General features: G+C 47.0%; 1 protein-coding gene across 5 annotated transcripts in view; it reads left to right on the plus strand.

The window, feature by feature from the left end:
- The window catches only part of CARS2 (cysteinyl-tRNA synthetase 2, mitochondrial), a 39780-nt gene that overhangs the window by 24343 nt on the left and 2933 nt on the right, over positions 1-12504 (plus strand). For 4 of the 5 annotated variants that reach the window (XM_072849877.1, XM_072849875.1, XM_072849878.1 and 1 more), the window contains 4 exons: positions 3099-3237; positions 5284-5407; positions 7402-7500; positions 11181-11444. In XM_072849877.1, the coding sequence (XP_072705978.1) occupies positions 3099-3237; positions 5284-5407; positions 7402-7500; positions 11181-11444 (626 nt within the window). The remainder of the gene's footprint in view (positions 1-3098; positions 3238-5283; positions 5408-7401; positions 7501-11180; positions 11445-12504) is intronic. The other variant, XM_072849876.1, reaches the window with a different exon arrangement.

The raw sequence follows: 12504 nt of genomic DNA on the forward strand, positions 1-12504 counted from the left end.
AGCACCTTCTGTTTGTTCCTAAAAAGGTTTTCGTAGCCTAAACCTGTTGGTGATGATTCCTGCCATCCCTGCCTGTGAAGGAGAGCCTTTTATACTTGCTAAAATCCAGGTTTTTGGGGTTGGGTGATGTTACCGCACTCGTTGAATCGAGCCCATGAAAGATCTTCGTAGGCATGCGGATGAGGGCAGCACCTGGCAGCTGGGAATGGCTCGTGCTTGGTGCTGTGGTTTACACAGATCTTGGGCTCGGGATGGGCCTTTTTTGTGGTCTGGGCTACCCCCTGCCTGCGTGTGTGCCCACGGAGTCACGTTTGTCCCCAGGTGCCCAAACTGCCCCAACCACAGAGGGGCAAGGGCTGGAGGGGTGCATGCAGGGAGGTGTGTGTGTTTTGTGGGAGTGGGAGCCCCCTCCCGTGGCAGTCATTGTCTCAAGGAGGATAAAGCTGGATGCCGTGCCCGTGGGGAAGAGGAGAAAAGTCAGAGGGAAGAGGCTTTGATGCAGAACATTCCCCTTCCACAGTGTGTCTCTGCAGGGGGTCCCGCTGCTCCATCACCCTCTCTGCCTGATCAGGCTGGTGGGGCGGAGCTGCTCGGGGTTAAGCTGAGCTCTGAGGGCAGTGGTGGTGATCCGGGCCTTCTGCTTTGGCTGATGCCTCTGGCTGTCCCTTCTTGGCCTGAATCACCACCCTTCGTCCCACCTGGGGCTGCTGGGAAAAGGTCTTTCGTAGGTGCCCCAGGCAGCAGCATGGTGCCCCACCACCAATGTGCCTGCCAGGCTGCTCCTGAGTGCAGCTTACAAGGAGACGTGCCATCTCCGAAGCCCTGTGGGACCACGTTGTGAGGCACTGCTTTTCCTCTTGCATCTCATCAGCAGTGGCTTTGCTTTTGCAGTTAGGTGGAGGGGCTGTCAGCCTGCTGCAGACAGCGGGGTTCTGTCCCCAAAATGCTCTCCTGGTCACCAGAACTGCTCTGGTGATTTGTGAACTTGAGTGAACTGTTAACATTTTGGTCCCTCTGGTCTTTAATTACTTGTTGGTGCTAATAAACATATGTTTTGTAATTTGACGAAGTAGCGATGATGCCCTTGGTGGCAAAGGAGGGAAGGAGTAGGGAGTATGGTGAAGATTTATAGAGCCAGGCTTGCCTGTGCCGCGCTGTGGGTTTGCAGTGCCTGCAGGCGGTGGTTTAGGAGAGTGCCGTGAATTGGGGAAGAAGAATGGCTTTAATCAAAGAGGGCTACATCAGGGTAAACTTTCATCAAGTATTCCTCGTGGAGTTCCTGTAACCAGGGTAATCAGTTGAGTAATCTTAGTGGATATAAATAATCTCTTTCAATATCTCACTGTTTTCTAAAAGTCTGTACATCAGTCTTTTTAAAAGCTGAGTAAAGCTTAATTTTAAAACCAGTGTTAATGAGGCAGTAATGCAGATTTTTAATTACACAGAAGTGGAAAATCTGACAAATACAGGTCCAGACTTATGCCTTAGTTATACTGGGGTAAATCCTACAGAAAGTCTGTTTAAACAGTTAGGCTTCTTTGGGATTTAGGCTAATGGAACCGAGATCACGTCTCACATCTGGCTGCTTCTGCCCTCTTAGATCTGTCCCCTTGCTCAGACTGACTGCTCTAAAGAGTCTGTGTCTGGCAGCATTGGGTAATTGCACAAATTGCGGCTGTAATGTGCGCAGGACCAGAGGTGAGATTGCTGTGGAAACTACAGGTGATGCTCAGTGCTGATGAGATTAGGAATACGCTGCAAGCTGTAGTTTGAAAGTACCTTAGTGCAGAGGTCAGGCATAAAATGGTGAAGCAAGATTGCACTGGCTACGAATGGCTCTTTGATACAAGTAATCAACTCTAGTGTGATATTGTGGGAAGGAATGCATTTAAACTTAGGCCTGTCCTTGGTGGACACAACTTCCACCAAAGCCGGGCGAGCTGTCTTGCGTGGGGTCCGAGTGCTCTTCTGCAGAAAATTGCATGTTACTGTACAAATAGAAAAATTGCCCCTTGCTGATGGCAGCTCGCAGTAAAATTCCCAGGGGGCCAGTCCAGCACCTGCGCTTCTGAGAGCATAGGCAAGGTGAGAGGAGCCTGCTTAACCCTAAGCCAGCAGAGGCGAATGCTGGTCGTTCCTGAAGCGCAGTTGCCTGCTGAAGCTGGAGTCCTGCTGAGTGCAGTCAGGGTGTCTGTGTGCGTGGATGCCATGTTATTGGGGGAGCTAATGTCGTCTTTCCAGTTGGTGGAAGAGAAGCACTGTAGGGTTAGGGTATAACAGATCTCATAATAAAGTAAAGCTCCGCTTAGGATCTAATGAATCCTTTACCTTAAGGTTTTACCTTTCTTTCCATTGACTATAAAGAGGCTTAGATGTAAGTGTGTAAGTTGGATGTGATGAATCCCATCCCAGACAGGCTCTTACAAGTTTAGGCAATTTGTATTTTCTCTAATAGTTGCCTTTGAAAATTGATATGGCCAGTTTAGGTTTGATATTGTGAGAGAATTGTATATCTAATGCAGAATCTAGACTGCAAAATTTTAGGTCCATCTAGATTTTAGATGCTGGTGAAGCAGCTCTTTAAGTGCCTGTATTCCTCACAGTCAGTGGTGAGGATTAGGTCTCTTTGGAGGTCTACAAAGACAGGTCGTGTCTACCTAAATTACAATAGGAACAAAATTAGGGGTGAAATCAAAGGTATGTCTTGCCAAATTAAATCTGGGGGGACGCTTAGAAGTATATCCAATCCAAATGCTTTGGAGTAATAACTTCACAGAGAGATTCAATAATGAAAAAAAAAATAAAATCAAGTAGCTATTGCTTCAGTCAGCTTCCAGACACTTTTTGAATCAGTCTGATACCTTTCCAGTAGGTTATACTTTGTCATATGTAATGATTATCTTTTTATACTGATTTAATTTGCCTAGTGCGCATTAAGAACGGAGTTTTTAATTAAATATGCAATTAATTGTAAGAAAAGTTTGCTGTGACAAATCATAACAGTTTTCCTGGGATGACTTTGTCTCAGAACATTGTTTCTATGTATGACAGACAGCATCCTCTGTATCATAACACCCAAATAATTTTTTTTTTCTTAGCAGTAGAATTTAGTGACGAGAGCATGGATGATGCAAAGCACCTTCTTCAGGCAATCTCCTCATTTATTAGAGATGCAAATGCTTATATAAAAGGACAGCTGGTATGTGACCCTGTTAGAGAAGACATACTGTGGGAAAGGTAAGGTGTACCTCCTGTATCGTAAAGATTGTGATTATGCAAGCAGTAGTTTGCTGACAGGCTCAGAGGACTAAACACTGTAGTGTGCTGAGTTCAGTTTAAGAAGCAGGACAAGAAGAAGGACTGAGAAACAGTCTTCCCTGCCAGCTCTCACCAAGGGCAGCTTTTTTCTTCTTTTTCTAGCCAGCTGCTTTTCCTCATAGTCTGCTACACTTAATTAATTACATTTTTATAATCAGTGTTATTTATCCGGTGTGCCTGTCCCAACACTTGCACCTTTACCCCTCTTGAGTGATGTAGAAGGCAAAGCTATGACTGAAGTTGTGAGGCTACCCAGTTTGTAAGCAGAACTGTGCTTAGCAACTAAAGAAGAAAGAGGACAACTGGAAAGTAATACACCTTGGGCACGTGAGCTTGTAATCAAGCTGGCTGGCACTGTGGCTTGCAGCAGAGGAGAGAAGGGGTTACTAAGAAACTGGTCAGGGAAGAGATGTCACAGGGAAAGAAGAAATTCTCCTCATCAGTGTCAGAAGACCCTGACACTGATGAGGAGAATCTTCTTTGGAGTTCCTTAGGAAAACCAGATCATCTTCCAGGAGGGAGACATGCTGCGTGTTGGGTGCAAAGCTGAGAAGACAAGTGCAGTGCTCTGGAGTTGGGGTAGGAGGGGCGTTGCGCACCCTGAAGTGACGTACGTGCAGGCAGCTCTGGGATGTAAGATCAGAGGGGAAATGGCCTGTGCTGTAGAAGTGAGAGGCAGCTTCCTTGTGGTGAGGGCACCTTACTGTCGGGGAGCTTGCGGCTGCACCGACTAAGGCTTGCAAGGGGCACTGGAGTGCGTTACAGGGAAAGGGGAGCTGAATTAACTAGTTGTGATATTTGGCAAAAGGGGGTCCTTCAGCAGGAGGCTGCAGAAGACCTGTTGGTGAGAGATAAGGCTGAGAGACGTGAGGCACATGGGCAGGCTGAAATGGATTGTCAGTGGGGGACGTGTGGGAGGGCACAACTTGTGTATCCCTAGATGTGAAAACAACCAAAAGGAAACAGAGCTCTTAAGTAGGAAAGTGGTAGATACACAGCAGAGAGAGGGAAGCTTGCAGGGAAAAGCATTGGGAGGAATGGGTTAGGGCAGTAGCCATCTGATATCTGAGGGGAGGCAGGCATTCCAGGCAAAAACACTCAGAAACAGGCACAGCTGTGTTGAGGAGAGCCCCAGAGGCACTAGGATAGCCTGAGGTTCCCCAGGGCAGCCCTCCTCCCTGAGCTTTATCGTGAAACGGCATCCTCGAGTCAGCACTGTCGAGGTCTGGTTTGCCTGGCTGTGTGCAGGAGCGTGCTGCCCGCAGCTGTTTGCAGCTCGCCATTTATTCCCCCTGCTGTCCTCATCCTCCCGCTCAAAGCGGCTGCAGCAGGTGGCACTGGTCCTGCGGCGATGAGCGCTGCCTGCCCGCTGGCTTTTGGCACTGTTACACGAACAGTCCCACCAGACCTTTCTGTCTCGGCCAAGCCAAGTGGAGTCCCACGGCTGGACTTGAGCTCACCTGGGAAATGAGGAAGCAGCTCCCGCGTCCGAGCCGGATCCTGCCAACAGGATGCCTGGCCGACCCCGGGTCAGCTCTCTTGCCAGGCACTGGAGTGATGCGCGTAACGTGGCTTTGGAAGAGAAACATGCCGTTAGCATGAAAAATGGGCTGCTGGAAAAAAAAAGAACTTAGCAAAATCTTTAATGTGCTTAATATCAACCTCATTTTCCATCTGTTTTTAAACAATTAAGGCAAGCCTTGCTCTGCCGTTGTTGGTTCCTGTGATTAATGATGTATTTATTGAATGGATGTAGCACTCTGGATTTTGACAGGCATCAAGTTTTTCCCTTTGCAGCTGAAGATGTGTTCTCCCTGATCAGTGTAGCATCGCCCATCATCGGACAGCCGGGAAGGAGACGACAGTATCCTTTCGATGACTCCCTCTGGCTGAATAGCTGATGAATTCAGCGTACTGCTGGCATCTTGTTTGTCTTATCTTAAACGTTACCTTTTCTTCTTGAAGGCTAGCCAACACAAAAGTAACTGTGAAGGCTGCGTTTGCAGATGACTTTGACACCTCCAGGGCTGTTGCGGCAATTATGGACCTCATTCACCATGGCAACAGACAGCTTAAGGCTGTTACTAAGGTAACCCATTAGGATACAGAGATCAGAAAATGACAGCTGTCCACTGTCCTACTGTTTAATGCAGACAGATTAGTTTATTGTTCACATAAGAAACCAGCAGAAACAAAGCTCCATAAATTGTTGACCTTAATGGTGCCCATTTGTCCTGACCGTGTCGCAGGAATTGTGTACGGCTATTGTTTCGTGCTTCGTTGTGTCCAAAGGATGTTTCTTTCTTGCTGCCCTATATTATTTATACCTAAGGTTTTTGAAAGGCCTGAAGCCATTGTGGCATGCTGCTAATTTTAGTGCTGGTTTTATGTTCTTGCCCTGCTTCTTTGCTTAATACCCGTGCACAGAAATCAACCTAAATTGGGAAATGGGGGGTGGTGGTTGCTGCGGGGGCTTTGGCAGGCAGTCCCAGGTGCATGGGGCAGTCATGGTGGTGAGTTCAGCTTTGGGGACCGAGTGGCTTCCGCTGGTCAGCAAATTATAACTGTGGCCTCAGCATGTCTGCATGAGTCCGTCTTCAGATGGCTTTTGGCAAATTGAGACTCTGTTAAGATCTCTTGATGCTGACACAAAGGAAGCATCTGGTAAGGACCAGACCTGAGCAATAAAAGTCTGAAGGACTTCTGGCTCTCCTTGTACCAACAGCTTCCTTTCTTGCACAACATGAGCAGCTCAGCCTTGTTGCTGTGCTCCTTGATTGCTGGTGTCATCATGTCCACCATTTTTGTGCTGTGAAAGAGATGTTGAGTATATAATAACAACTGAATTGACTCATTGGTTTAGAAATCATCCCTCCACCTGGTCTTGTTTTGGTGCTGGTTTTAAATTCTGTCCTTAGCCTTATCTTTCCCTTTTCTTTACAAAATGACTCTCTGAGCAAATCCCCAACTTGAGCCAGTTTGCAGCAGGGATCTGTAACAGCATTACCACTCCTTAAATACAAGTAGCCTCATTTTGCCAGTTGTTGCTTGTTTTCCCTGAATTCCTTCTGTCACTCACTTTGCTAAGAATTGGGTGCGATATTTGCGGGGAACTGACTCGGATTTCTGGTTGTGGTGGTGGAGCTTTTCTGCGTGCAGCCCAGCTGTCTGAGCGTTACCTCCTACTGACTGTGCGCACACTTTTTCTCTATAAGAGTTGTGAGTAAATTCACAAAAACATAACTACTCATTCCTCTCTTTAATCTTCTCGCCATTCTTACCTTAGTTGGCACATTCCTGTTTCTTTCCCTCAGCAGTCTGCTTCAGCTCCTTCCAGTTCAGATCCTTTGCAAATTTTAGGTTATGGCTTGTCTCAGGCCCTAATGGCGATGTCGGATAAAATCCAGTATCAGTTGCTAATTTGGTTGTGTATGTTATCACTCTTTTTTTTTAAGTAAGGGTTAGTCCCTTAAACTGCTTCTCAGTCTATCATTTAATCTTGGTTTAAACTTTTTTTTTGTGAAATAAATATGGAGGAAAGAAAGAAATACATGTCGTCTTAAAAATGCTATTCTGTCACTGCTGCTGGTGGTTGCTGGTGCTACTGGGGCATGACAAAACGCCATAAGCTATCTCAAAGCAGTCTTCACATTTAAATCAATAAGACGCTCAAAAAAGGGTTTGGGGGTTTTTTAATCATTTATTTTATAGGTGCCCTTGAAGCTGGGATTTTGTTCTTCTACTTTGTTTTCACACACACAGCCCTTTCATGCCCAGAAGTGCTATTTTTAGGTCTAATTTACTGCACGCATGTAATGTATGGCAGCTTCACGCATCTCTTCTCCTCGCTGTGCATGCTGGTAATAAGCTCTTCCCCTCCCCCATTTACTTAAATCTTTTCCCTTTGTGTTGTGAGGTGCTTTCATATCTCTGTAAAAGTTCCCATCTGGGCAGGTGTTACTGGTGGAGGTAGATCTATATAATTAGTAATAGTTTTCCCTTGTGGACCTAGGCTACAGAGAGATGTTGAGTTCTGTAATATGTATTGACTGGACAATCTCTTTTTGAGTGTTTTTTAAACAGGATGCTGGATCTCCTAGAAGCTCTGTTGTGTATGGAAGCATTATTTCCTATATAGAAGGCTTTTTTAATGCCCTTGGGATGTCCTTCGGAGAAAGACAGGTACGAAACATCTCGCCTGTGTGTACTAATATATGGTAGCAGTGCCAGTGTTATGTTTTATGGAACACTTTCCAGAAGCGTCAGGAATAACAAAGTTATTTATGTTTTAGTAAACCTTTCTGCACTGCTTGCAGTTTCTACTGTGATGTTTTAGGAGAGCATGTGAGCAAGTAGAACAGGAGAAAGCAAAGTGTGGGCTTTTTTCTTCTCTGAGATACTCCCGTGTCACTTCTGCAGCACTTGCGCTGTGGAAATGGAAGTTTGAGGAATGAAATGAGAAAAAGTTAGCATTGGAGGCCTTTTATGTTGGTCCTGTTATGCGTCTGGCTCTTTCCCGGCTCCTCCTCCTCTTTCTGATCGTTGCACCCAGGCTGACTTCGATAGCCTCACGAATATTTCTGGTTGTGACCTCCCTGCACAGCAGGAGCCAGGGTCCAGCTCCTCTGCAGAAAGCCAGGGTGCAGGGAAAGGGGCCGCTCTGCCTTGAGACGTGGTAGGGTGCGGCAGCCGGGAGGTCCCATCGTTGGAAATACCTTACATATCCTCTAGTGCTTGGAAGGGAGGGGAGGGGGAAAAAAAGGAGGGAAAAGCCCAAAGCAAAGGGAAGAAGGTGATAAGTACGAAGGTGATATCCTGATGTATGGAAGGGGAGCATTTAAAATAACCTAAGGTGTTGGAGACTAGCAGGCTGTTCTGTGCTTCTCTCCTGCTCAAATCTGGAGCTGAATACCAAGAAGTTGAAAACTTTCTTTAGATAAACTGTTCTGCAAAAATTTCTTTTGGGGGAGAGGGAGAAGAGGATAAGAAAATGTGAATAACCTTATTAATCCTTTGAAAGTCAGGCAGTATGGCAATAAATTCATATATTTACTTTGCCTCTTTGTGGATTTTTCCACAAATTTCTTTCAAAACAGCAGTTGGATGTGATTTGGCTGTGTGTTACTCCTGATAACCCATGGTTTGTCACGTTAATTTTTAGTGGCATCCTAAACACTTATATTTGTCTGTAAGTTGGATGTCAAAGTCATTCCTCCAGACTCTGGGCTGTCTGTATGCAGGTGCCTGCTGCATCTTTCTTTTTGCTGAAACAAGTGTCTGAATGCTTTTGTTTTTTGCATGCTGTGCTAGTTTCTCTGGGGCAGCAGGGTCAGCAGAAGACATCGGCGTGAGGTAGGCAGGAAGGAAGGACCAGCACGTCAGAGCCTTCTCTGTCCCTCTGCTCTTTCCTTTCAGCTTCCAGTAAATGAATGAGTCAAAATCTTCATCAGAAAGGTCCATGGGCTGCTGCAAACCAGTAAATAAAATGCTGCAGGGATTGTTCTCTGACCTCGAGACCAGCCACAACAGCTCAGTGTCCAACCTTTCTTGTCCCTCAGCCAGGTGGCCCCAGGCATGCAGCTTGCCAGGAGCAGTCCCTGACCACCACAGGTCCTGGCACGTGGCCTGTCTGGGAGAGGGCTAGCTGGCCTGGCTGCTGCTGTGCTAACAATTTAATGTAGAGGCTACGGGGAGCAGTGTTTGGGCCGGCTCTCTTCATTTGGATGTTTGTGTGTGCCTGTGGGTCTGTCTTGCTCTTAGGATGGGATTCACCTCAGCTAATTAGCCTTACAGTCTAATGTAGCTGCCTGTGCTTCTGCAGTAGTCAGTGGAGAGAAAAAGGCACCGCTAAGGGACAGTTCATGTTAGTCTGGTGGTTGTATAAAATAAGACTGCCTGTCTCTCTCTCTCTCTGCATTGGCAAGAGAAGGGGCCTGGACAGCCACAGGCAGGTCATATGAATCCATGTGAAATTTCTAGAAGACTTTGCTAACCAGGCAGAAGTCTAGGGAAATGTTTCTCTCTTAGGTAGCCTTACCACTTACTGCTGGGGAGTCTAGCCGGTGGGTGGAAACCATTGTGCCCGTTTAGAGCAGAGGAGCAAAGGTGAGGGCTTTCGCTCTGTCGATGAGTGCTGTATTGCGGGTGCAGCCGGGGCAAACAGGTGATCGTCTGTGGGGTAGGCAAGGGCTAAACTTCCACTTAAAACTTCTTACGAGCCTTTTGGATGGGTTGGTACTGCAGAAGAAGAAATTAGAGATCAACCCTGAGAGGCTACACAGTGTTTTACATGGCAATCGGATTGGTTCATCTCCTAAAGCTGCCCCTTCTTTTAGAGGATCTTGCCTTTGTGGCATGCCTGGTTTGAACTTTGGCAGTGCTGTCTGTAGACATGTTTCTTGCTCCCCTTATCATTCGTCTTTCCTCTCCCTTCTGTATTTAAGCATTTATCCTGCTCTTTTCCCTGCCCCAGGTTACAATGGAGCATTTTTGGCACTTGGATTTATTACCTTCTTCAGTCTCATAAACTTCTTCTTTAGTATGTTTACATGTTTTGAAAGTTTAGAGAATTTGCTGCCTTTTATAATTGTGGAGAGCATTGAGCATCTTGCACTCTAGCCCTTCAATAGCTTCCCCCTCACCTCCTTCTCCTCCTCTTTGTTTGTCTGCTTCAGTCAGCGACCTCTGAAACTGCTCCCTTTCATTTCCAGCCTGCTGTTTGGTGACTAAATACAGTCCCCTCTGGCTTTAATTACTCAGCTGCTCTTCTGCTCCCAGTCGAGCATCGCTGCCAGCGACTTTGCCCCCGGCCTTGGTGTGCTTTGTATCTCACTGCTCTGTTGTCTGCTCCCCGCCTTGTGTCTTAGTGATAAAATACTGCGATGATGTTTTCTTGCTTGTTGGAGGTTTGTCCTTTTCCTCCCCCTTAGGAGTTTGCCTCTAATGAGAAGCAGGGATGGTTTCTCTGCCAGAAGCGAGACTGGGAGCCTGGCTGTGCCAGTGCTGAGGAGTGGCCTTCCTTTTCTGCTAGCACCTGAGCTCCCATCCCGGCAGCCGTTGGGAGTGGGACCCTCTAGGAGGAGTGAGGCCGTTCCCTTCCCGTGGTGTTGACCAGCGAGACTTCTGCCAAGCCAGAGGAGGCCGAGGAAGCTCGGAGCTGACTGAGGGGAGGAGGGGGCCAGGCAGCAGCTGGAAAACATACGCCGTGTGCAGTGGCTGCTGCTTGGTCAGGTCTTGTTGGGTGGCTGAAACTGGATAAGGCGGATCAGATAAAAGTTCTGTGGATTCGGGGAGGTGCAAGGAGAAAGGGCAGTCTAGAGACTTAAAGCCAAAATACCTAATTTTCCTGGTTTGTGATTCTTGAAGAGGGTCTGCAGCTCAAAGGCAGAGTAAGGGGCTGGTGCACTCTCTAGCTCTGCAGGCGTTTACAGCCGAGGGACTGTCTGAGCTGGCGGCTGGGCTTCTTTTGCTGTGTTGGATGGCTGTTGCCAGGCGTTTCTTCCATTAATTTGTCTAATCCCTTTTTAATTTATGCACGCTTCTGGCATCTAGGAGGTTTCCTGTGGCGATGAGTTCCAAAGTTGGGTTATGCAGCATGTTATGTTTGCATGAGAGCCCTCTGCTCCAAGATAGACGTTGTCCTGTATAGGAATACACTGAACTACTTCCAAGTATGCCTGTACTGTAACTGTTGTCCAGCATTAGTGAGATTGCGATGTTTTAATTGTACCAATACAATGGAAAATGCACAACCAAGAGAGATGGCGACGCCTCAGTGTATGCTACTGAGGGTTGATTTTAAAGTTGGGGTTGATTTTAAAATCATTCTCACATGTTTGTAAAGCAACCTGTTTGATTTCTAGGTGGCTCTGGGAGGAGGCGACTCGACTGTGCTCTCTAACGTCATTGAAGAGCTTGTAAGGTTCCGCACGAAGGTTCGTCATTACGCGCTAGCTCTGCCGGAAGAAACAGCAGAAGCTGTGCCAATGGAGGGTGCTGCAGGAGCCAAAGGACCAAAACAAGAACAGAAAGAAAAGAGGCAGCAGTTAATGCAGGAGAGAAAACCCCTCCTGGAGGCTTGTGACAGTCTGCGCAGAGACCTTGCTGCCTTTGGAATCCACATAAAGGTAGAAGACAGTGACCTTCTTTGTGAGAGCATTAGTCATTTTTTTAAGACGGCGTTTATTTTTGCCCTTCATGCCCCTTCGGCAGCTTTCAGTGTTGTGCCCTGCTCTCTGTACGACTGCAGTAGCAGGAGGTAGAAGTTAAGCCCTTGCCTGGTTGTACTGCTAGCTTTCTCTTCTGCTTCTCCTCAGCCTCGTGTCTCCATGCAAGCTGTAGCTACTTCTGGAGTTGCTAAGGGTGTGTTATTTAGACACTGAAAGTCTTGTAATGTTCAGAAATCCCTAAGTTGCCCACGTTCAATCCAGAAGGAAAGGTACGAGTAATGTGTGCAATCTTTAAAAATTTAGATTGCAGAGGAACTGGAAAGTAAACTGAGATGACTTATGAAAATAATGCCTTCCCTCTACCCTCCCCACATTCCCCCACCCAAAATGCCCTTACAAGAAAGCCTCTTCTGTCTTCAGCAGCTCCATTTCCAGCTCTTCCTGAGCCATAAGTACTTTGTCTGATTCCTGTACCGCTTCTCTCTCCACCCTGCTTTCTGCTCTTAGCCTATACCTAATGCCACTGTTCTTTTCCTTTTCCCTTACCCCAGTGGTGTCTTCTGCTCAAGAGAAATCCCCTCACTGGCTTACTGTCTCCTCCTGGTTTCAAGGTGCTACATGACTTCTTCTAGTGCTGCTGCTTCCAGTTCCTCTTGCTTCACTGCCCTTCTCACCCCAGCTGCAGCCCGTGTTGGGTCAGTGTTGCTCCTTATATGCAGAATAATGCTCCACTTTCTCTCCAGCGTCTTTCCCCCTCCCTTCCTCCAGTTCATGCTGCTCATTTTTTCCCTCGCTTGGGAACTGAGCCTTGCATAGTCTCCTTGCATTGTTTTACCAATGGGAGGATATAAAGCACAATGACATTAGGGAGTGGCAGCATACATCCTCTTTAATTGCTGAACGTGAGAGCTGTCATTTGTCAAGACACCTATTAAAACCAAGTATGAAGTGTGGTCAGCTGTCTCATGATCTCAGATGAAAGTGAGTGTGCTGATACAAACTGGGGTGAGGGCCAAAG

This window comes from Ciconia boyciana, chromosome 1 (genome assembly GCF_034638445.1).
Source record: "Ciconia boyciana chromosome 1, ASM3463844v1, whole genome shotgun sequence".
Classification (NCBI taxonomy): Eukaryota; Metazoa; Chordata; class Aves; order Ciconiiformes; family Ciconiidae; genus Ciconia; species Ciconia boyciana.